This window comes from Macaca nemestrina, chromosome 1 (assembly GCF_043159975.1).
Source record: "Macaca nemestrina isolate mMacNem1 chromosome 1, mMacNem.hap1, whole genome shotgun sequence".
Classification (NCBI taxonomy): domain Eukaryota; kingdom Metazoa; phylum Chordata; class Mammalia; order Primates; family Cercopithecidae; genus Macaca; species Macaca nemestrina.
In genome coordinates, this window is record NC_092125.1 from 215,314,229 (window position 1) to 215,339,780 (window position 25,552).

Here is a 25,552-nt window from a genome sequence, read left to right on the forward strand (position 1 = left end):
CAACCCTCCGCCTGGGAACAGACTGAGCCTCACCCTGTTTGTTGTTTTCTTGTGGCCATGACGTGCCTGGATTTGGCAGGAGCTGCCTGGGGACAGACTTGGCGTCTTATTCCCAGTGCTTGGGACACAGAAGGCACCCAACAAACATTTGCTAAGCGAGGAAATTCACGAATGAAGAAACAAATTTATCTTTTTATCCTGAGCACAGGGTCTAGCACAGAGTTGGTTGAAGGAAAAGAATAAATTGAGGGGTCATATGGCAAACATCCACCAACCCAGTGGGTTTCTAAGAGCCCCCTCCCCATCCCAGGGGTCCTTGGAGGCTTTTAGTTAAGGACTGTCTGGAGGTGAGGTGGGAGCGGAGGGAGGAACGGAATGGCTTTCCACTCATTGTCCAAGAAGTCAAAGACACACACGCGCGCGCGCGCACACACACACACACACACACACTCTTCCAATGTCTGTTTTATAAGATGTCTAGAGGTGAGGTGGGGGTGGAGGGAGGAACAGAATAGCTTTTCACTCATTGTCCAAGAAGTCAAAGACACACACACACACACACACACACACACACACACACAAACGCAAACACACACACACTCTTCCAATGTCTGTTTTATAAGATGTCTAGAGGTCAGGTGGGGGTGGAGGGAGGAACAGAATGGCTTTACACTCATTGTCCAAGAAGTCAAAGACGCACACACACACACACAGACACACACTTTTCCAATGTCCGTTTTACAAGATGTCAATCTCCAAATATCTGGAAACATCTAGAAATATCTGGAAACACCAGATGAAGGCTTTGCCCCTCATCCAGGGCAGATCCTTGGGTCGGCCTGAGTCTGAAGGTGCCCATGCCAGGATGGGTCCAAGGGCTCAGGGTCCCTGGTGGGCACTGGCGCTAAAAGGGTGTAGTGAGATTCAGAAACCATCTCTGATGGCTCGATAAATGGCGGACGAGGGATTAGAGCGACTCTGCTCGGAGCGGCGGGGCTTGGGGGGAAGGGGCCGATCGCCGGGAAAGATATGACTATTTAAAGATAATGATTGCATAAATTTAATTAGCACACTTTCACGCGGCAAATGGCCGTTTTGTAATTAATGTATCTGGCCTTACTAAGCATGAAAGATCCCATCTCCTCCCCCTCCCTTCCCTGCTCCCCCTCCTCTGCAGTCCTAATGAAAGACAGAGAGCAAGTGACAGAAACAGTTTGTCAGCGGCTCCAGGTGTCAGGGGCCTAATTGGCCGAGCTGAGGGGAGGAGGGGCAGGCAGGAGGAAGGAGAGGGGAGGGAGGAGGGCCTCCTTGACTCTGGTCCCCTGCCCAGGTTGGAAAAGGAGGAGGTCTGGGCTCTCAGGCCCCCTGGCGTGGCGGAGTTGGGGCGGGGGGCATCTCCACCTCAGTAATTGGTGGAGACGAGGATGCAGATTGGCTGTGGCAGGGACTGAGCAGTGGCAGGGAGGCCTTGTTAGTACCTGGGCAGACAAGCTGGCACATATCACAATGTGTTAAGGACTCAGGGCCGTGATAGCTCAGGCCCAGCTTGCCCCCTCCCAGGAACAAAATCCCTTCAGTGGAATGAATGAACAAATAAGCCTCAGTTTCCCCATTTGTAAAATGGCCCCTGGTTATAGAGAGGCTCACATGGAAAAAGGATCATAGCCTTAAGCACTTACTATGTGCATCACCTACTAGGTACAGGTGGGCCGCCAGCCCCTCCTCCCCACACCAGGTCGAAGACGTACATTTTCACCTCTCTGAAATCAGGATGCGTCGTGCCTTCATCACTGCCTCGCTGTGGCTATGTGGCTGCGTAGCTGTGTGGAAAGCTTTTGTTCCCACCTTCTGATAGGATCAAGGAAGGGCCAGCATCAGATGTCTTAGATTCAATGAAATATGAAATATAATGAAAAATGGCTGTTCTGTTTTCAAGATCAGGAAACGGAGGCTCTAGAAAGCTAAATAATTTGCCCCAGTCTCCACAATTAGTAAGCACTGGGGTTTGGACTTGAACTCAAAAGTTGTAAACAGAAAGTCGATTCTCTTCCCAGTGTCCACCCAGGGGCCTTGCTGCAGGGCCAGCTCAGTACCTCTTCCTACCCCCACGGTACCGTCCTCTGAAGGATAACTAAGGTGTTTGACTGGCTTCATGGGACAGTCTGTAGTTAAGGGGGTGCACCTGTCAATTGCAGTGCTGTCCCTCAAAGTCAGGGATTGGTTTCTTGGGTGATCTGGTAATGGAGCATACAGAGAGGGTTTGAGCTACCATGCCCGCACCGTGCCATGGCCATGTTGGAGCTCTGCTGATGGTGGCTGTGTACATCTCACCTCTCTGACCATGACCCTCCACTGCCTTCACCAGCTGCCTCTGCAGCCCGCTGCCAGCCTTAGCCACTGGCCTGTCCCCCAGCGAGGGGAAGGCAGAGCAGGGAGGCCTTGAGCCAGCCTCGGCTGGTGGAGTGGGGCCCAGTCAGCCCTCTCCCAGACCAAATTCAATTTCGAAGCTTAATGAGTTTGCAGAGAAGCCGGGTGAGCCCGCTGACGCCACTCCTTGCCGGCTGGGTGGTTCCCGGCTGGGCCACCGAGCGCGCAGCGGCCTGAGCCGGGAGAACCCTGGGCCCCATCGAGAGTGGCGGGGGCACTGAGCGAGTGAAAAATGTCAGAGCAAATTGCTCTTGACAGCGTTAATATCTGCACCTCATAGCAATAATTACATGTAAATAAATAGCAAAATCACACTCAGCTGGAGGCAGCTTGGGGAGGACAGACGCTGCTAAGGACCAGCTGGGGACCCGAATGCTTTGCTCCGCTCTTTTTCTTCCTTCTTAGAGTCTCTGCTCCCTCTCTCCCCTTCAACCAGGCTCTTGCTGCAACACAGAGCAAGAACCTCAAGATCCTGGCTGTGCATATTCAAAATGGAAGGGAAAAAGAAAGCATTTTGGTACCCCTCCCCAGTGGGTGCAATGAACCTCCCAGTTTTTCTGTCTTATATCCCTGTGCATCTTATTCCATCTCCAGGTCTCTGCTGAGACATGTCTCTGAAATCCACATCTCTGCCCAACCTCTGTTCTGGATGCGTTTGTGTCTCTCTCCTGATCTTGACCTACAAAGAGCTACCTCTGACCCAGGTCCTCCTCCTGCATTCCCTGTTTCTGTCTACGATGCTTCACCTTCTTGGTCACTCAGACTTCAGACATCCCAGTCATCTTTGATCCCCCCTCAGTGCCCATATTCAGTCGTCCATCATGTGCCATGCAAAGTCACAAGCTGAACATGGCGCAACTTCCTGGAGAGGAGTCAACTTGACATGATGCCAGCTTATTCCATTATTATGACCCAACTTACATGGCTCCGCAGTGGCAAAGAATGCCTCCCAAAGAGAATACGTGAAACTCTGTGTGACACCCCACCCCCAGGGCGTCAGGGGGAACATACTCAACTATTATCCCGGGTGTTTGAAGAGAAGTTTGAGAAGCCCTGTGAGCACCAGATGGCCATTCCTTAGAGAGCATCAAGGCTAAGGAAGCAGCTGGAAGCATTCTAGGATTTCCTACCAGATTCACCTCTCGCTGCCACGTTTGGGGGCCCATTCATTTGTTGTCTTGGTTTTGTCCAACTGGACTATGAAGCCTGCAAGAGCAGAAACCATGTCTTATCAGTGCCTGAATTTACAGTTCTCAGCAAAAGGCCCTTGGAGGGGTTTGAGGGAGGAAGAGAGGCGACAAAAATAAAGGAGGTGAAGGGTAAGAAGGAAAGGAAAGGTGGACAAAGACAGAAGATGCAAAGGAAAAAGCTGCAGCCCAGGAAGGTGACACAACTCAAAATGAGCCCCGGCATACCTGTTTACCCAGGTCTCATTTGGAGTTTCCCTCTCCCCTTCCCAGATGGACCCAGGAGCTCTTTCGGCAGAGATCCAGCCTCCCTCCTGCTGCCTGCTTGCACTGTAGAAAGTTCCCACGAGTTAGGGCTTCCGGGGCCCTGGGAGAAGGAACACAGACAGCCCTTCCAGCCACGTCGACGCCCTGCCGCCTCACCCACACAGGGCAGGGAACACAGGCTCCATTCTTTGCAAAACAAATATCTTCTCCGGAGCAGCCCCCGCGTCCCACACCTTCTTGTTTAGCTCACCGACTAATCCACTTATCGAGGATAAAGCGCTTGTGAATCCCCATTTGATAAAGGCAGCTACGAAATTAGCAAAAACGTGCCCACGGCATCCACGTACCAAACAAACAAGAGGCTGGGGACGGTGCGGAGAGATGTTGTCTCAGTTCAGTCCCCGGGCCCTGAGAGATGCGGGAGGAGATAGTGGTTTTTTCGCTGGCGATGCAGGCTGGGGAGGCGATGCCGCGGGTTATACGGGGAAGGGGTTGGGCAAATGGAGTCCCCGCCTTATCCTATACTGCATGCACCCCAACTCCAACCAGGGCCCCCCGCTCTGATTACGACCCCACTCCATGACCCTGGTGCTGACCACACTTCCAAGGTCAGCCATCCATAACCCTAAGCTAATATTTCTTTAATGCTGTCCCCATGTCAGGTAGTATTCTAAGCATTTCAGTGAGTTAACCCAGTTACTCCTCACAACAGCCCTGGGAGGCAGGCCCAACCCTATGTCATCCACATTTGATAGATGAGCGAATGGAGGCACAGAGAGGTCAAGTCACTTGCCCAAGATTACACAGCTGGTAACCATTGCCACCAACTTAGATAATACTCTCCAATTTAACACGACCAATTCTAACTCCAACCTTGATCCCTATCTCTGATAGCAGTCCCCCAAACCATGCCAACGCCCCTAATCATGACTCTCCTTTGAAGTAACCATGGTCTGCTTCTCTGCCACTCTGCACAGGGCCTTCAAGTTGCTGAAGGCTGTGTTTCCAGACATGGTCTGACAACTGCCAGGTTCTCCTGCCTGCATCACTGACAGAGCAGAAATGGTTCTTTTCACCCCCACATCCACCATTAGCAGCTCTGGTATCAAGACTGTGTGGGGCTCCTCAGAGGCCCCCAGCAGTCTCTCTGCTTTGCCCCAGGGAGCTATGGGATCTCTGCTGGCACGGCCTCCTGAGCACAGCAGCAGGACTACTGCCACCTTCAGAGAGCCAGGGAAACTGAGGCTTAGAGGGAAACTCAGCCACGGCCATGTGGCTCATCTGAGAGTGTCTTTGAGGAAGGGTCTGCTCTCTGCTGCTGGTGGCTACAGGGGGTCCAGGGAGAGGGAGGAACCAGGAACGGATTCTGGAAGCTCAGTCCCTGCACTGCCCACCCACCGCCACCTCTGGCTTGGGGAGGAGGGGCTGGTCCCAGGCCTTGGAGGTGGGGACATTAATCACAGGGTAGCACCTGTCAGGGTGGCATCTGGAACTAAAGGAAAACACTTGGCAAAAGGGCAGGACTTCTCACCCTGGGCTCTGAGGGCTCTGAGACCCACCACCGCCACACTGGGAGGCCAGGGCATCTGGGGTTCAGGCCTGGGCAGCCCCCATGCATGGGAAAAGGTCCTCGCCATGGACACCTGGACTGGGAGTGGGAGAAGAGGCTGGAGGGAGTGTGGAGAGACGCTGGGTCTGGCAGGTCACTAGGCTGGGAGAGAAAGGGACCTGCTTGCTGCTGCTGCTCCCATGGATCGACATGGGGGAGCAGGTGGTGGGCCAGGAATTCAAATTCGGGTTCCTCTGATGGCAGAGCTGTCTGTGTCCCTCTCCTCCGATCCCTCAAGCCCTCTCTCTGAACCTTCCTCCCTCCAGTTCTGGGGTCCCCCCTCCATCATCCCTGGCCTTCTTGATTCATCCCTCTCCCTGTGGCTCTTCCTCTCCCGGCCCCGCCCCTGTATATGCCCCCGCCTCTGCATTGCTCTGTCCCAGGTTTTCTTGCTCCTGATTCTGTCTCTCGGTCTCTAGGTGTCTCTCTACCTCTCTCTCTCTCTCTCCCCCCAACCTCCACCCCTATACATCCCTCCCTTTCCATGATGCTTCAGTGGGTCTGTCCGCACCCACCTCCCCTCTCTCCATGGGTCCATCCGCATCCACCTCCCTTCTCTCCATCAACACCTCATGCCCTGGCTCTCTCTGGGTCTGTCTGTCTCTCTGACCACTTCCTTGCCCACTGCATACCTCCCTGCTAGAGTCACCTGCCAAATCAACCCAGGAGCTTGATGTGCCCAGGGTTGAGCTGTCATGCCAGGGTGCCAGGCCCATACCCTGGTCTAGCTGGGTGTTGGCTGAGTACAGAACCACAGCCACCTCCCTTGCTCTCCTGCCTCTTCCTCTGGGCCTCGGAAGGATTTGGGGTTCCCTCCCAGGCCCCTTCCTTCCTCTGTCCTCTGCTGTTCAGGGTGGCCCACTTTGAGTCATCGCAGGGAGCTTATGGAGCATCTGACAGCTGGGAGGAGGGGAAGGCATGAGAGGTCATCCTTTAGTGCTTCTCAAACATCCACAGGCACGTAGAGCCTCGGAGGGACCTCGTTAAAGTGCAGAACAGACTTGGAGTAGCAAGGGTCTGCTCCAGACCCTGCCTGTTCTGGCAGCCCAGTTTGGAGGAGATAATTGAGTATCTGGATAAACCAGGAGTTTTGGTTCCAACATTGTCCCTTGCTGCTGACCATGCAGTTCACCTCTCTGAGTCTGCAAATGGGTACAATGATTCCAAGCCCTTAGGGCTCAGGGAGGACCAAATAGCTAATAGGAGTAGAGGCGCCTTTGCCAACTGCCAAACCAATGTGGTGTGGCATGACTGCTACTGAGATCAGTAACCATGCTGGGATGCCAACTCCACTTCTTTGGGGGTCAAAGCAGAGTATGACTCCAGTTGGGACATCTGTTTCACCCCAGAGACCTAGACAAGGAGAATGAGGTTGGCTGGGGTTGGAGCCACAACCCAGGGGGCTCAGGGAAGGATGCCGTGGAGTTCCAGGGCCGGAGGAGGGCATTATCTATGCCCAAGAAGGGAAGGGAGCCCCTTGCGGGGGAGGCTCTGGAACTTCTGCCCCTGGGCATCATGTCTCAATTTCAGCCTGGACGTGTCCCCTTTGCGATAAGACATTTGCCAGGACTCTCACGGGACCTTAATCCTCCGATGCCGCTGGTCAGAGACCCCTGGGGAGATGAGAGGGTCACATTCATTTGGCCTCAGGCCAGTTCCACTGGCAGTCCCCAGGGCCTGGGGGCTGGGTTCTGAGAGCACACGCTGTTTCCTGTCCTCCAGAGCCCCAGTCCTCACGCAGCAGGATGGAGGGACAGGAGCGAGACAGGAGTAGGGCAGGGGCGGATCTCCCTCAAAAGCCCCACCCAGGTCTCCTGTCTCCTCATCCAGGACTCATTCACCCACACGGGTTGCCTCTTTTGGATGCTTGAAAAGATTCCCCAGGGCTCTGTGTCGAAGCAGAAGTTACCTGAGCCACTGGGAGCAGAGGCACGGATGACCGCACATGCTGCAAACCAACCTCGTGCAATAAGGCCATTGCTGCACCCACTGTGCCCTCGGAAAGCCCTGCTAACTCCTGAGTCTTTTTGGACGGTGAAAGTGTGCAGGAGCATTGTGAGTCTCTCTTTTTGCAAAATGAGACAGCCAGTTAACTCTTTCTACGTGTCTTCTAGCTCTGAGATTGCTGGGGAGGGGGATCTCAGGTCATTTCAAGCAGACACTCCCTCCAACGTGTTTTCTAAAGAAAAGAAGGGTCAGCTGAGCATGGTGGCTCATGCCTGTAATCCCAGCACTTTGGGAGGCTGAGGCGGGAGGATCAGGAGCTCGAGACCAGCCTGGCCAACATGGTGAAACCCTGTCTCTACTAAAAATGCAAACATTAGCCGGGCGTGGTGGCGCATGTCTGTAATCCCAGCTACTCGGGAGGCTGAGGCAGGAGAATCGCTTGAATCTGAGAGGCGGAGGTTGCAGTGGGCCGAGATCGAGCCACTGCACTCCAGCCTGGGCAATAGAGCCAGACTCCGTCTCAAAAAAAAAAGGAAGGAAGGAAGGAAGGAAAGAAGGAAGGAAGGAAAGAAGGAAGGAAGGAAGGAGGGAGGGAGGGAAGGAAGGAAGGGTGGGTCAAGGCGTGGATACCACTGGGGTGCACGGGGACCCTCAGGTGCACTGAGGTTAGGGAGGCCTTCGACAGATCTCCATGTGAGGTTGACAAGGTGGAAGCTCGCTAATCCATGCTTTGGATGTGCTAGGCCTGGGACTGGCTGCCTTGCACTGTACCTTTTTAAAAAATACACATTTCCCCAGTCCCACCATGGAGCAACAATAACAGCCTCTCAGGGTGGAGTCTGCGAATTAAGATTTTTAACAGGTCTCCCAGATCATTTCGAGGCTCGGGTTTAGGAACCACTGACTCTAGCTCAATCGCCCCACCCTGCAAGGACTCACCCTCCAACCATTTTGGTAGGTATGGCCTGGATTCTGCTTGCACCCCGCTCTGAGCAGAGATGGGACGCTCCCTGCTTTCCAAAGTTACCCCTTCCATCCCTGGCCAGCTCCGAGTGAACTCAGCTCAGCTGAATTCTGCCTCCACAGGACATGTGCCTCCAGCCATCATCCCAAACATGCTGGCTCTCCTGTCCCTGACACCCCCATGGAGGTTCAGGTGGGATCATGATGGCTCCCTTTTGGCCTCACTTTACGTAATCTCATCTCCTGTCCCTCTGGAATCTCCACAGTGTCGAACCATAGCTTGCCAAGGAGGGTGGTCAGACAGCAGAGCCGGGGCTCTAGGTGGTCTGTCCAGTGAGTCGGGCCAGCTGGCCCTCAAGACGGTATTTCTCCCACTACGAGGGGGCTGCAGACCCTTCCCAGGCCTCCCTCCTCTTTGGAGGCTTCTGGTTCACCCTTTGTCTGCTTGCTTGTCTGTGGGTGGACTAACTGGAAGGTTCTTGAGGGCAGAGGCCAGGTTTAGCTCACCTGGCATCCTCTGTGCACAGAATGGGGCACAGAATAGACCCTCAGGAGAGCCCAGGGCATTCTCGCAGCTGTTTATTGGGCACCTACTCCGTGCCAGGCTTTGTGCTGGGGACACAGGCCAAGAGCCTAGGGTCCTTGCATTAGAGGGAGAGAGCGGTATCCAAAAAGTCAGAAACCAGAGGCAAAGCTGCTACCCAGGGGAATACAAGGGACATGGGAGGGGGCCTGGCCACCAGAGCCAGGTCAGGGCAAACTTCTGGAGGAAACGACCTCTGAACTGAGACCAGAGAGATGAGCAGGGCTGGCTAAGCGAGGAGAGCGGGGGCGAGAAGGTTCTAGGTGGAGGGAAGGGCAAGTGCATTGGTGGAGAAGGCCCTAAGGAACGGATGGGGAACGGGGAGCTCCCGTGGGAGCCTCTCAGCCTTTCTCTCCAGCAGGTAGCAAGGGTCTTGCTTACCGGCTGCCCGTCGACGGCCGAGACCCCGCGACCAAGACTGGACGAGCGAGCGGCGGCTCTGCAGTCTCCGGGGCGGCCAGGCGAGCGGCTGCTCGGGATCCCAGGCCCGGGCAGCGGGAATTAAGCAGGCCGCCGAGCCTGAGGGCGTCCTTATCTCGGGGAGACAGTTGTTGGGAATCACTTTGACTGAGTGGTTTTGTCTCCCCGCATTTTCCACTGTCAGGCGGCCTCGGGCCATGGATCAAAGGCGGCGGCGGCGGCGGCGGCGGAGCGCGGGGAGGGGCGGCCGCGCGGATCCCCCCACCCGACCCTCCCTCCACGCCGCCGCCCCAACCCCCGCCCCGGACCCGGGTCCGCCCGGCCTTGGGAGCCCCTGCCCGGCCCCTGCCTCGGAACCTACTAGAAGCGGAGGAATTCGGAAAGGGGACACGGGGGCGGAGGAGACGGCAAGGGGGGCGCGCAGGGGCTGAAGATGGAGGGGGAAGAGGTGTTTGTTGGGTGCGGAGTGAGAGAGACGAAAATGAGAGAGATTAGGGGGAAGAGAACGGGTGGAGGCGAGGCTGGTTACGGGAGGAGACAGGGCCTGAGGGAAATGAGGGTCTGAGAGAAGGGGGTGTGTGGAGAGAGGACTCAGGCTGGAGGTATTCTCAGGGTTATGACGTGGACAGGGAGACAGTGAGCAAGGGGGTGGCGCACAAGGGGTGAAGGGAAATGGGGCGCGAAGGGAGAAAAGAGGAAATGGGGAAAGGAGATAAATAGGAAGCAGAGAGTGTGTGAAAAAAACAAAAAACAAAAAAACAGACGTGGATTTCCCATCAGCTGAACCCAAGAGAAAGTTCTGGGCTGGGAGGGGACAGGGAGGTAAGAAAGGCTGAAGGAGAAAGTGGAAGGCAGGCCTGGCTGGGCTAAGGGGTCGGGGAGGCTGTCCACCCTCATAAGAAAGTGCAGGCCCTTATCACTCAGAAGGCGACAGAGCCACAGAGCGGGGGAGTGACAGGACTGAGGTGCACAGGAATTCGGGCGCACTCAGGACCATCCTTCCAAAGGCCTCCAGCAATGTCCTGGGGGACCAGACCCAGATCTCCGATGCTCTCTGAAGCTCCAAGGGAGGAGCCTCCCCTGCCCTTAGCAGAACTCCCCTGGTGGCCAAGGACACATATCCGCACTGAAAAAGGTGTTGGAGAAATGTGTTCACAGCCGGGGAGAGGGCCAGGAGAGAGAAGGGCCGGTGGGGAAGGTTAGGGAGCCCTGGGGCTGAGGTAGGGGCAGGGCAGGAACCTAGAGTGAGGGGCAAAAAGGAGCGGGGGAACAGGATGGAAAAGGCTGATGGAAAGAAGATGGGAAATGAGTGTGGAAGAGACAGCTGCAAAGGTGCTGAGGGAACATGAATTCTGCAACAGGAGGTCTGCGTCCTGGCCCTGAGCTAACTCACTGTGACCTTGGCCCCTGGTGGCACCTGCTGGAGCCTCAGACCCCATCTGCAAATAGCTACCTCATATTATACTAGCTATTCTCCTGCATGCTTTGCATATATGAACACACTTCTCAGGCTAGCTCTATAAAACGGGAATGATTATTAGCCTCACCTTACAGAAGGGGAAACAGGCAGGGAAGAGCCTGTTTGGGGTCACACAGGTAGGAAGTGACAGTGCTGGGAATTGAGCCCAGGCACTGGGATTCCGGCACGCATCTTGACCCCCCTGCTCTCCTGCCTTAATGAGCAACTTACCCTAGACAAATTATTTAAGCTGCTCCGTGCCTCTGTCCCTACATCTGTAGGACAGAAATAATCATTCCAGCACTTCCTCCACGGGGATGTTATAAGGATTAAATGAGATAATTCATGTAGCTGACTTAGCACAGCATCTGGCTCGTGTAAGTGCTAAAACATTTTACTTATTACTATTTAATAATATCTGCGTAGCAATACAGACATACTGTATTACTTATATCAATATATACTTTTAACGTACTGATAAAATGTGGTAACCGCACAGGGAAAGCACAGCTAACCCACCGTGTGGGGGGTATGGTGAAGGAAGGCTTTGTGGAAGGGAGCCAAGTCTTAAAAAATAAGTAGGGGCGGGCTCGAGATGACAATGGGGTGCTGGAGAAGGTGTTTCAGGCCAAGGGAGCAGCAGGTACAAAGGCTTGGAGGCAGAGGCGAGCACGGGTCTCCTTTGGGGACCCTCAAAGTCACCCCCATCTCTCCTACCTGTGATCTTGCCTGGCCTCCCAGGCCCGATTGCCCAACCATCCCGGCGGCCTCCCCCCCGCAGGGGAGCCCAGGGACAGGCCTGTGAAACTCTAAGTCGGCCTGCTGTATTAATTGCTAATCTCCCTCATTTTCCTTCCTTCTGTCTGCTGTACTGTCTCGTCCCCAGTCCCTGTGCTTATCAGAAAGAAGGACAAATCCAATATTTGCATTCTTTCCCACCAAGCCAGGCAGCTCTGGAAGGCTGAACCCCGGGCCTGCTGGGCTTCCCAGGAGGCAGGAAGGAGGTGTCGATGTACGACTGAGTGGTGGGCCAGCCCTGCCCGCAGATCTGGAGGCTGTGACTCCCGTGGATGTACAAGTAACCCACAGAATCACTGATTCTGAGCAGGCAAGTTTCCTGCTAGCAGTTGGTCCATCTCTTTCATTGCAGAGATGGGGAAACTGAGGCCCACAGCAGTAAGGCCTATATCAAGATCCCATGGTGGTTCGGAGGCAGAGCCTAGAGGAAACTTGGATCTCCTGAGTTTCCAACCTGTGACCAGGCCCAGAAAGGAAATTGCCTGGGTAGAGAAACCCAGCAAGACTCCTGGAGTTCAAATTCTGTTCAGGGCAAGAAGAGGCGGAAAGGGGAGCAATTGTCTTAAGCTCTTACTAGATGCCAGGTATGGAACTAAGTGTTTCACACGAACAATCTCATTTAATTCTCATAAGCCTGCAAGGTGAGTGGCAGAGGCCCCATTTCACAGATGAGTAAACTGAGGCTCTGAGAGCTCATATAACTTGTCTGTGATCACACAGAAAATAAATAGGGGAGCTATAATTTGTTTTTGTATTTTTATTATTTTTTTTACTTATTTGAGACAAAGTCTCATTCTGTCACCCAGGCTGAAGTGCAGTGACTAGATCTCGGCTCACGGCAACCTCCGCCTCTGCGGTTCAAGTGATTCTCCTGCCTCAGCTGAGTAGCTGGGACTACAGGCATGCAACACCACACCCGGCTAATTTTTGTATTTTTAGTAGAGACAGGGTTTCACCATGCTGGCCAGGCTGGTCTCGAACTCCTAGCCTCAAGTGATCCGCCCACCTCGGCCTCCCAAAGTGCTGGGATTACAGGCGTGAGCCACTGCGCCCGGCCGTGGAGCTAGCATTTGAGCCCTGGTCTGTATGATCATTCCACTGTGTCCACGATGTGCCTAAATTAGTGGCTGTTTTAACATCTGCCATATCATTTGCTGCTGTCTGGTCAGCACCAACCTCCTACCCCTTCCTTTATTTATCCCTGAGCAAATCCTGTCTTCCCACTGGGACTCCTCTCTTCCAGGAAGCCTTCTCTGACTATGCCCTCCCTTCTCTAGACTTCCTCTGGTCTTCCTGTCTGACTAGAAATCACACTACACTGTCCACAATGAATACTTTAATTTATCTCTGGGGAGGGATGAGGAGTATTGTCTCTCCAAAGTATAAGAGCAGAGATAGCCATGTATGTTTCTTTCTTGAGCCTCCCTCTATGCTGTTATTAAGGGGAGTGAGATCAATGAATTTGAAGAGAATCATACGTAATGATATTCAAGGGCAAACCACGTGATCAGCTGCCTCAAAATCCTCTTGAGAACAGACTGCAGCTGTGTCTCACCAGGCCTGCTGTACGCCCGGGGGTTGTCCAACAGTTGGTGGTAGTCCATTACCTGCCAGACACCTAGTTATAACACAAGTGTCACAGCAAGATTTTGTGTGCCAAGTACCACCATGCTGCCTGTGGTCCTACTGAACACCATGGTTCCTGACAACAGTGATGTGTGGAAACATCTAAGGCTTCCAAGCAGGCTATTTTCCCCTTCCCCACGTGTTTATACCAGGCCTCTACTCCACCTGTGCAAAGGGGCAGAGGTCGGCTCCTGCCCACACCCTCTGGAGGTGTGGAGTTTGGATGGAAGCCGATGTTTTGCTGGTGGGCATAAAAGAGGCCCAGAGTGCCCCTCCCATTTTTTTTCCTCAAGATGGAGTCTTGGTCTGTCGCCCTGGCTTGAGAGCAGTAGCCTCACCTCAGCTCACTGCAACCTCCGCCTCCTGGGTTCAAGCGATCCTCCCTCCCTCAGCCTCCCAGGTAGCTGGGATTACAGGCATGCGCCACCACACCCACTTAATTTTTGTGTTTTTAGTAGAGACGGGGTTTCACCATGTTGCCCAGGTTGGTCTCAGACTCCTGACCTCAAGTGATCCGCCCGCCTCAGCCTCCCAAAGTGCTGGGATTACAGGCATGAGCCACCACACCTGGCCCCAGAGTGGCCCTTGAAGTCTACCCTCCACCCACCTCTTGTTCAGACTCAGATAGGTGGGCTGAAGACCTGGTATCTTCCCAGAATCCCACCCAGTTCTCTAAGAAAGGAGGCAAGGTCAGGGTTGCTCTCCCACTTCTCCCTCAATGATCCAAAGGCTCTAATGTCACCCCGAAAGCCAGGCAATATGCCAGGCCTCCCAGTTCCTAGCAGAGCCTCCTCATAGGCATGCTCCACTCCCCTCAGCAGCAGTTGGGAAAGTTCCTGATTCCCGTTTGGCCTTTCTTTCCGGGAGAGGTTTCCTCCTTCTCCCCTGCCTTCTCATTCCCCTCCACCCAGGAAAAAGGGGTGGGAAAGGCAGAGACATAAACACGAGTCTATTTTCACAGGAGAAGAGGCTCTGCCCAGGCCGCTCCCTTGTGGGCTGGAGCTGAGGCCTCTGATGGATGTGAGCAGGTGGTTTTGTTTGGTGAGGAGCTGCCAGGGGGGAAATAACTCAGCTTTTCCCACTGAGGTGGGTTAACTGTGGACAAAGACAGAGCTGGATGTGAGAGCAGGGTCTTGGCTGGGTCTGTCTCCCCAGGTTCTGGAAGGGCTGAGGATGCCCAGGGCCAGGGACTAAAGCGACTGTCAGTTCACACTGACCACCAATTCACACTGACCATCAGTTCACACCTTCGCCGTGGCTGCTTACCTGAGCCTTGCAGTTCATCCCTACCCTGGGGCTGGCCTTGCCAAAAGAGCCGGGGGAAAAAGCCCTAGGGGGTTGGGGGCTGCCTGATGAGCAGAGTGGACGGGCAGCCTAACTGTTAGCCTGATGCTGTGACCAGAGGCTGGTGGATGTGGTTTGGATGGGGGCGGAGGGGCAGTCTCTGGGAGCTGGGCTCTTGCTGGGTACAGAAGGCCAGTTGGGGAGGGCAGACACTGAAAAATGTCATTCGGCTTCAGGTCCAAGAAAATCCAGCCACAGACTCCTGGCCCACTCCACAAACTGACCCCTGACTCCATACCATCACCACTGGTCATGAAGAGGAGAAAGAGGGGTGTGAGGATGTGTGTTGGAGGGTGGGAGGATGACTCAGTTAGCTTTCCCCTAATCCTGGGAAAAACCACTCAGAGCCCATGTTCTTCTAACTTGAGTCAAGCACTCCTCCATCAACTCCAACAGCCTTTCCCCTGCTTTCTGCAGAGAGGGAACCCCCTGCACCTGGCACCTTCTCCTCCCCAGACTTAGGTCGGCAGAACACCTTACATTGCCCTGGATAGGAAATCGACTCAAGCATTGTCCAGCTAACTGAAGGGGCTCAAGGAGAGCAGGGAAGTAAAAGAAGGGAACAGAGGGAAGGTAACAGAAGGGATGGCAGTGAGGCAGAGGTAGAGGCCAGGGCACAGGTGAGGGGTGTGTGACGAGTGCACATTTAGTGAGCGCCTACTTGTGCCAGGCACCTAATTTGAATTTTCCCTTAGTTCTCACAGCAACCCCTGAGAGGTAGCAATGATCACCCCTGTTTTCTGATGAGAAAAAGGAAGCCCAGAGAGGTTAAGCAAGCGGTGCCAGGGTCACACAGCAATTTAGTAAATGGTAGAAACAGAGCTCCAACTCAGGGCTGCTTGTTGGCACAGGCCGTGCAGTTTCTCCCGCTCCAGGCTTCCTTCTACCCATGGGGCCTGAAGGAGAGGCCTCCTGAGAAAGCAGAGGCCTGAAAGAGACCCCGAGAAGGCAAAGGGAGTAAGCGGACAGCAGGAGAATCGCCCAGGAAGGGAGGAGAAGGAAGGGCTGGGCGGGGCGCAGAGGAGCGCGCAGCCGGGGTTAAAGCCCCATGTTCCTACAACCCGCTAAGCCGGAGAAATGAATTCTGATCCCTCCAAAACCCAACCTTGGAAAATGTGCGAGAGAAGGGTCTGCTTTCAGGGGGGCAGGCAATCCTCCACACCTCCTCCTGACGCCCCGGTAATGCCAGGATGTCCCCAATCTGCTTTGAGGAATGGAGAGATTAAGAATAATAAAAAAATTGCAATAAAATATGTGTGAAGGAGGGGGTAATTGTGGACAAACGCAGCATTCAAATTCATTTTTCAGCTCTTTTACACACCATTTCAATCTTATTTTCTGCTTGTTAATGAGATCTTGTTGCCTGGGCCAGGCAAAACCTTCCAATATCAGGACGTAATTGCACATAATTTCCTCTTCTACCAGTGATTTGCATCAGTTTTTTTAAAATTCTGGGCTATTTAACACCCCACAATCCCCCTCCCCATCTTCCTGCCTACAAATCTCTCGCTCCCTCCTCCTTCCTCGTCCCTGGTCCAGCAAGACTCATTTTAAATGCCTATTATAAACGCAGTGTTGCCAATAAAGGGGCGGGGGCATGAAGAGGAAGTGATAGGAGAGAGGGGTAGGGAATCTCCAGTGCCCACTGTGTGAGTGGCACTGCCCAGTTCCCTAGGGCAAGTGGACTATCTTGGTCGTGTCTTGCTGAGAGTCAAGTGGTGGTGAGGTTCCTGGGTCCGGCAGACCAGAATTAGAATCCCATCTCCATCACTCACTTGCTCTGTGGCCTTCAGCAAGTGACTTGACCTCTCTGAGCCTATTTCCCCAAGAGTAGGGGTGCCATGGGGCTGGAATGACTTCAAATAGGCAAAGTGCTCACACGGGATCTGGCGTCCAGTAAGTGTGCCATTGATGGAATGTCTTTTCTTGCTGAACTGGCGGCCCAGAGACCTCAGACAATGCCAGGAGGGCAGTACTGGGCATGTGCTGTTAAAACGCACCCAGGAGACCCCATCCACAATAAATAAAGGTAAAGCCTTGAGCTTGATTTCTGTGGGTCTCAGGAGGAAAGAGGAAGCTTGGCGTTTGGGGACAGTGACTCTGAACCTGGCTCTGCCATTAATTGCCCCTGGGACCTGGGACCTCAGCTTCCCTGGATGAACCGGCAGACCAACCTCACCAGGCAGATACAACACAGTAGTATAGTGGGTTCTGGAGCCACTGTTGGAATCCTAACTCTGCCACTTGCCAGATCCTAGCACACAACCTGGCACTTGGGAGAGGCTCCGTAAATGTGCATTAGGTGATTGGATGGATGGGGACCCCGGACAAGGAAGGTTTCCTCATCTGTAAAACGAGGATCACAAGGTAACAGCCAAGAGTCAAGGAGGGCAAGTGGGGTCAGCATTCAGGCCCATTGAGACCTGGCCTGCTGTAAGCATGATCTCTGCCATTGCTGTTGCCGTGATTACTAAAGGCACAGGCTGGACGGGAGAGAAGGGTATTGAGAAGCAGGAAAGGACAGAGGGGCTGATTGGTTGTCTTTGTGGTCGTGTGGTTAACTGCATGTTTAGAGAATATTCTTCATTAGGCCGGCATGTGGAGGAATTGTAAATATGTAAATCCCTTTATGGGTTCCTTCATTTTAAGCTCCAGAAAGGAACAAAGGAGACGATGAGCGTGGGACATTACGAAAGAGCACCAGGAGCGGTGCTGGCGAGACTGATGCCCCTTCCATGAGGCCATGGCAGGTGCCCTCCAGACCTCAGCCAAGGGTGCCGTCAACCCAACGGTGTGAGTTTCACAAAATCTGGGGGAGACGGGGCCCTCTCTGGGCCTCAGTTTCCACTTCCTACTCTGATATAGTTGACATCTTAAAAAGGTTGGGACATGAGGAAGTTCCAGCTAACCACACGTCCCAGCCCCACCTGGCACATACCACGTGGGCCCTGAGGAAGCCTCCAGCCCAAGGCACCCTGCCTGCAGCCTTCAACCCAAAGGACCCTCGAAACTGGCAGAACTTTTCTCCTGGTTCTTTGCTTGGGATCTCAGCCTGCCAAGAACCGCAGCTCTGAATGACTTTCTGATGCCTGTCTGCCCCACCTGTCTCTTGGAGCTGTGCTTCCACCATCAGACTGGGACATCTAAGGATGAGGGTTCTGTCTCTTCCATCAGACTATGAACTCCTGAGGACAGGGGCTGTGTCTTCCCCATCAGACTGGGGCATCTAAGGATGAGGGTTCTGTCTCTTCCATCAGACTATGAACTCCTGAGGACAGGGGCTGTGTCTTCCCCATCAGACTGGGACATCTAAGGATGAGGGTTCTGTCTCTTCCATCAGACTATGAACTCCTGAGGACAGGGGCTGTGTCTTCCCCACCAGACTGGAGACCCCTGAAGGGCCTGCCTTGTGTTCTCCTTTCTACCTGTGGCCACTGCCCCTAAGCGCCTGGCCTGCTTGGGATTCCTAGACAGGGGCTGGTATGAAGGGATCAATCTGCAGGTGGCACATTATTCAAAGTCAGTCACATTACAAAAGGTTCCTTTCGTCCTAAGTTGTTTTATGTTTTTAATTAATTAATTAATTTTGAGACAGGGTCTCACGCTGGCGCCCAGTGGCACAATCACAGCTCACTGCAGCCTCAACCTCCCAGGGTCAATCGATCCTCCCACTGCAGCCTCCCTAGTAGCTGGGACCACAGGCTCGCCCCACTGTATCTGGCTAATTAAAAAAATTTTTTTTTGCAGCGACTTGGTTTCGCTCTGTTGCTCAGGCTGGTCTTGATCTCCTGACCTCATGTGATCCTCCCACCTCGGCCTCCCGAAGTGCTGGGATTACAGGCGTGAGCCACGGCGCCCCACCTCTAAGTGGTTTTCTAACAGTCATTGTCTAAGTAACTGGCCCTCAGCCCGGAGTGAAGGGGAGAGAATAGGCTGGGGGTTGCGGGTGGTCTATGATCCTAACCCCAGATGAACCTCATCAGGAATGAGGTCTCACAAGCAGGATTCCTTTCCCTACATCTCTTCAGAAGGACCCAGAGCACAAAGCCAGGGACATCCATGTGCTGAGTGCCTAATCCCTAATCCTTTTAGGCCAGGGCTTGGGCGGGTAGGGGAGACGATGAGGGAACCAAGCCTCAAGGGTATTTAAACTTCTTGAAAGGCATTTGCCCATATAACTCAGCTCTGCCCATTGGTCCCGAACCTGAGGTCATTGGCCTGAGTTTTCTCATCCACCACGTGAGTCGAATGAGCTCTTTCCTCCACCAAGCTGAAAGGGATGGCTTCCCTAGATGGGGGTGGCTTCCCTAGATGGTTTCTTCTTGCACCAGCCAATCTCTAAAAGAGTACAAGTGTGGGCATTTCTGAGAGGCAGGAAGACAGAACAAGTAACTAAGATTCAAGCTCTAGGTCTGGCGCAGTGGCTCACACCTGTAATCCTAACACTTTGGGAGGCTGAGGTGGGTGGATCACTTGAGGTCAGGAGTTCAAGATCAGCCTGGCCAACATGGTGAGATCCCATCTCTACTAAAAATACAAAAAAATTAGCTGGGCATGGTGGCGCATGCCTGTAGTCCCAGCTACTCTGGAGACCGAGGCAGGAAAATTGCTTGAACATGGGAGGAAGCAGAGGTTGCAATGAGCCAAGATCACGCCACTGCACTCCAGCCTGGGTGACAGAGTGAAACCCTATCTCAAAAAAAAAAAAAAAAAAAAAAAGAAAAGAAAAGAAAAAGAAAAGGAAACAAAAGAAAAAGATTTCAGGCTCTAAAGACATGGGTTTGAATCCTGGCTCTACCCTTTAAGTGGATTAATATGTGTAAAACACCGAGAGTAGGATCTGAAGGTTAGAAGGACTCCAGAAACTTCAGCTGTCCTTGTCAACACTGGTATTAAATATACTGCATGCCTTTTAAACTTATATTTTTTGTCTGTCTGACCCTGTTGTACTGTCACCTCCACTGGGACAATATAAGGGTCTTCCTCTCATGTTCACTGATTTATCCCAAGTGCCTAGAACAGTGCCTGCCACATAGTAGGTACTCTATAAATATTCATTATGTTAGTGACCCCCTTCCAAGCCAGGGGGCACGTGCAGAGATGAGATGAGTAAATGGCCTTTCCTTGAGATTCTGCATGGAGTCCCTGATGTTCCGTGGTCCCCACTTCCCAGGCTGGGTTTGAGACAAGGGACTTGGGTCAAGCCACTGGAGGAGGCACATCTTCCTCACAGTAGTAGCAAGCTGGCCAGTGTGATGCACAGCTAGCTTATCCCGAGTCTCCCCGCCAGGTGCTCGGTAGAGCCACAACTTCATCCTCCTGTGTAAGCCCTTTTGGCTTCTGTAAGAACAAAAATTCCGGCCGGGCGCAGTGGCTTACGCCTGTAATACCAGCACTTTGGGAGGCCAAGGTGGGCGGATCACCTGAGTTCAAGACCAGCCTGGCCAACATGGCAAAACCCCGTCTCTACTAAATATACAAAATAAATATATAAATATACAAAAATTAGTCAGACGTGGCGGCGGGCATCTGTAATCCCAGCTACTCAGGAGGCTAAGACAGGAGAATTGCTTGAACCCAGGAGGCGGAGGTTGCAGTGAGCCAATATTGTGCCACTGCACTCCAGCCTGGGCAACACAGTAAGACTCTGTTAAAAAAAAAAAAAAAAAAAAAGAGAGAGAGAGAGAAAAGAAAAGAAAAAAAATCCTTCCAGTTTTGAGGTCCACAGATATCTGGGCAATGTGTCAGAGACCTGTCGTCCTGGGGAAAGGAAGGGACAGTGTGCCAACCCCACAGCCCAGAGGGGAAGCCTATCCTGTCCCTCCTGCCCAGGTGAGCTATAGAGAAGCCAGTCCTGTTGGGAAGAGAGGATGCGGGAGGCAGATCTGTCCTTACAGGGCGTCTCCCTGTAGATCCTTATGCACAGAGGATTCCTGGCCCCAGGACCACAGCGATGTGCTGATGGTGTCGAGTCCACCTGCCCAGACTGAGGCGGGAGGGCAGTGGGAGTCGGAGCCTAGCAAGCCCGGGAGCTTTTGTACAAGACCCAGAAACTCCACCCCGCTCGCTGCACCCATCCTTCAGGAAGTGCACCCAGCTTAACCTCTGCAGTTTCCATGCACAGAAGCACACACGGCCTGCCCTGCTGCCCCTGCACCCGGCCTCCTCCAGCAGCTGTTCACCTCCTGGTCCCTTCTGCCCCTGTCAGACCCTCCATCTGTCTTCACACCTTTGATGGGAGCCTCTGAGCTTCTTCAATTCATCATGTCAGTCTCCCGGCCCTGAGGAATGGGCCGGAGGCCTCCTGAGGGTCTCTCGCCTTTAGCTTCAGTGAAATTCTGGGCTGGGTGGAGGGCTGGGGGTCCAACTTAGGAACTTCCAGGAAAGGGTGAAAAACACCTCATCCAACTCTGAAGCCTCCTAGCCATGGGGGAGATGCTCCCCCTTGATCCACTGGTCACACCAATGGGTCAGTTTCCCATCCCTGACCCACACTCTGGAGGCCTGGGGCCCCTTATTTGCTAAGTCTCTCTTTTGTCCTGTGACAGTCCTGTGTTGGGGATAAACCTCAGCCCACAGTGAGACAAGGAGGGCCGGGAAAAGCGGTGGTCACGGAGTCAGGTGCCCCAGATTCTCAACCCTGGCCAGGCCAATGTGTACCGGGGCCCTCTATCTCCAAAGCAAGACAGCCGTGCACAGAACCCCAAAGACCCTCTTCAGCTTTCTAAGGACACTCCTCCAAATTTGTTTTGTACCACCAAGCTGCTCCTGGACCCCATTCTTGGGTGTGGACACCTTGGATCTCTGCAGTGTCCTTCCCCAGCCAGCTCAGGGATCCTGTTGTGACTCATCTCAAGGGCTCTGGAACTTACTCAAGGGCTCTAGAAGGTTAGCACTAATGAAATGGAGGCCATGAGCTTGAACCCCAAAGAGGCCAACTGGGGTCCCCAGGGAAGACATTCTGGCTGACAGGCTGTATTCCACGTGCAGGGTTTGGTTCACCTGGGATCCCAGCAAGAGAGTGGGGTGGCCTGGTGAGGACAAGGTCAGCCAAGAAAGTGGCATCACCCTTCATACTGTGGACCCTGAGAGGGCTTGATGCATCACCATTAGGAGCTCTGCAGGCAGCTGCCTACAGGTACTGGGCACTCACGCTGTGCCGGACCTGAACTGAGTGCCTTCCACAGATCATCTCATTCAATCCTCAGCAACCTTGGGAGGCAAATACTGGGATTATCTCCATTTCATGGATGAGAAAATTGAGGCATAGAAAGGGGAAGGGACTTACTCAAGGATTTCCCCATAAATCAACGATGGAGCTGAAATGCAATTAACCCTCAACTACACAAATTAATGGAGGCAAACAGAAATGAATCCAGACAAGCAGAAAATTAACATTCTTGGGAATGTTTCAGACCAAGGTTTTTTTTTTTTTTTTAATTTACTGTAAGGGCCTGACAGTAAACATTTCAGACTTTGTGGGCCACATGAGCTCTCTTTTTATTTATTTATTTATTTATTTATTTATTTATTTATTTGAGACACAGTTTCACTCTGTTGCCCAGACTGGAGTGCAATGGTGCAATCTTGGCTCACTGCAACCTCTGCCTCCCGGGTTCAAGCAATTCTCCCGCCTCAGCCTTCTGAGTAGCTAAAATTACAGGCACCTGCCATCATGCCTGGCTAATTTTTGTATTTTTGTAGAGACAGAGTTTCACTATGTTGGCCAGGCTGGTCTCGAATTCCTGACCTCAGGTGATCCACCTGCCTTGGCTTCCCAAAGTGTTGGCATTACAGGTGTTAGCCACCACCCTTGGCCTTATATGATCTCTTTAAAACTACTCAATTCTGCTGTGGTGGCACAAAAGCCACCATAAATAAATGGACATGGCTGTATTCCAATAAAACTTTATTTACAAAAAACAGGGAGCTGGACGGACATGGCCTGCAGGATGTAGCTTGCTGGCCTTCTTTGAATTTCTTTTTATTTTCCTTCTAGGTAATGGATTTCCCATATTAATCACATTGTCCTGGCACTGGGAGGGCCAGAGAACTAACATTTACTTGGCACTGATTTCGTGCCAGGCTCTAGGCTAGGTGCTCTGACCTGTTAGCATACTGAATGCGGCAAGCACCCCTTGTTGAGAGGGTAGTTACAGGCTGTGTTTAATGGGGGTTAAACTAAGGCTCACAGATGCTGACTTGCCTCAGAGCCTCCTGAGCAGTAGAGCTGGGATTTAGACCCACGCCATAGCCTTCCCTGATCTGAAGAGCCACACTATGGCCACACTATGGCTCTTCAGATCAGTTTGCATCACATGCAGCGGATTCTCACCACAGACATGTGGCAGGGGACACTTCATCCCTTCCCCCACGGATAGGCCCATCAGTTCCTCAAGTTCATTGGGACTTCTGGCATCATCAAGTCCTGTTCCCCAAACTCACCTATAACCACCATCAACGCCCACATTATCTCTCTGACTTCATCCAAAGCAGGTCCTGTGACTTCTACCAGCACCCCGAGGCAATGAGTGACTTAGCCAATCACACAGGAGCAAACAGAATTCCAATGACCAATCAGGGTAGAGTTACCGGCCCAGAACCCCATCCACAATTCTCTCCACCAACAGGACGTGGTCCTGCCTTTCAGGAATTGGTCAGTCCTGGTGAAAAGCCAAGAGCACAGGACAGAATCCAGGGAGGATTCCTGGTTCTAGAACAAAAACCCCGACCAGTCAGCCTCCTACAGGAAAGAGCGCAAGGCTTCCACCCACGTGCTGTCTGCAAATGTCTGACTTTTTAGTGGCGGTGGGACCCTGGGTGCTGGGCTGAGGCCACCTACCTGAGGAGACAGGCCGTTGCTGACCGGGTTCATGTGGTTGGAGGGCGCCGCCGGATTCATGAAGCTGTCGGAGTAGCTGGAGAAGCTGTGGCGGGCTCCGTAGGCAGAGCTAGTGTCCGCGGCTGCAGCGGCTGCAGCCAGCCCGCCCTGGTGCATGGTGGACGGTGGCAGGGGCTGGGGCCGGTGCACAGTGCTGCCCCCATCTGTAGAGAGACCCAAGAGAGGTCCTAAGCAAGTGACCTCATCCTGGACCCTGGGCCTCCGAGAGCAGAAGGCAAGCCATGAGCCTCCTCCTCCCAGTCTCTATTCCTTGGAGGGAAGGGACCACCCTCTCATGCTACCTGGGATGAGACAAGCTAGCTCCTGGGCAGGGCACTGGGCACTGGCCAGGTCTTGACTGACAACCCAACATTCCAGACAACCCCTAAATAGATGCACACCAGCCCCTGTTGCTCGGTGCTTGGCACACAGTAGGTACTCAATAAATGTCAGCTGGGCTGAAAGCCAAACCTTGATGGGGACTCTGTTAATCCACCCGGTCTGTTTTGTTTTGTGAGCATCAACCACTTGCCAGGTGCTATTACAAATGCTGCCTAAGGGTGTGAAGCAAGACTATAAATCCCATTTTACAGATGAAGAAACCAAGGCTTGGTGGGCTTGGGGCACTCACACAAGATGACCACGCTAGTGAGTGATGGGACCAGGATTTGAATGGCCTAAATTCGGAGCCATCTCTGTTCTTTGCTGCTAGGATATTATTCGGCTCTCTCTGAGCCCCTCTGCGCAGCTTTGCCGGGACTGGGACCCTCAGCACTGGTTCAATTTATCTTACCAAGTCACAGTGGTGGTGGCGGGGGCTCTTTGACTCTCTTCTTGGCCTCCAGAACTCCAGCCTGCCAGTCATTTAAAAGGAGGCTTTATGAGGTAGCTATCTTTTTTTTAATTTAATTTTTTTTTTTTTTTTTTTTGGAGATGGAGTCTTGCTTTGTCATCCAGGCTGGAGGGTAGTGGTGTGATCCGGGCTCACTGCAACCTCTGCCTCCTGGGTTCAAGCGATTCTCCTGCCTAAGCCTCCCGAGTAGCTGGGATTACAGATGTATGCCACTATGCCCAGCTAATTTTTTTTTTGTGTGTGTGTGTGTGTGTTTTTAGTAGAGACGGAGTTTCACATGTTGGCCAGGCTGGTCTCCAACTCCTGGCTTCAAGAGATCTGCCCACCTCGGCCTCCCAAAGTGCTGGGACTGCAGTTCTGAGCCACTGCGCCCAGCCCATGAGGCCAATATCAAATAGTGGTATTCCTAGTGTGTGCTGGGACAGGGCATGGGGGGTGACAGAATGAGCAAGGTCCGGTGAGTTGGGGGGAGGGAACTTTTCTTCCCCTACAAGGCTCACCTTCTCTCCTGGGACCCAGCCTTTCCTTTCCTCTCCCAAGGCTCCTCTGATACCTTAGCCTCTCCCACCCACTCACCTTCTTCCCTCTGCCTACTCCTTTTCAAGCCTAGAAGGGAATCTTATACTTCAAGCCACTGGGAGAACTGGGCCCAAGTGAGGCCTCCTTCCCAGGCAGACCTCAGGGTTCTGACCCCGCTCAGCCCAGCCAGGCCTAGGGCTGTTCACCCCAGAGTGGGGGGAATCCCTCGGAGGGAGCTTTCTCCGGTCCTCAAAAGAGACCCTGACCTTTATTCCATCTCTGAAAATGGATCGTTCGAGAGAGAGGCAAGAAAATAAGGTCCCAGCGAATTATATAAGCCCCTTTGTAAATTGGTTTTTTTTGGTAATAGGTTGGAGACCAACATAATCTAAAAAAAAAAAAAAGATTCCAATATGATTCCAACATCCTCCCAACAGGTACACACGTACGTGCACACACTCATGCACTCATGCACACACTCTCAAACGCACACACTCATGCACACACACCCACACTCATGTATGCGCACACACACACTCATGCACGCACTCATGCACACACTCAGGTACGCACACGCACACACACTCATGCACGCACTCACACGCACACACTCATGCGCACGCACGCACTCACTCATGCACACACTCATGCATGCACATGCACACACAC

General features: G+C 53.1%; 1 protein-coding gene across 6 annotated transcripts in view; it reads right to left on the minus strand.

Moving 5' to 3' along the window:
• The window catches only part of LOC105483129 (paired box 7), a 118,053-nt gene that overhangs the window by 21,779 nt on the left and 70,722 nt on the right, over nucleotides 1-25,552 (minus strand). For all 6 annotated transcript variants that reach the window (XM_071099444.1, XM_071099448.1, XM_071099446.1 and 3 more), the window contains exon 7: nucleotides 23,473-23,675. In XM_071099444.1, the coding sequence (XP_070955545.1) occupies nucleotides 23,473-23,675 (203 nt within the window). The remainder of the gene's footprint in view (nucleotides 1-23,472; nucleotides 23,676-25,552) is intronic.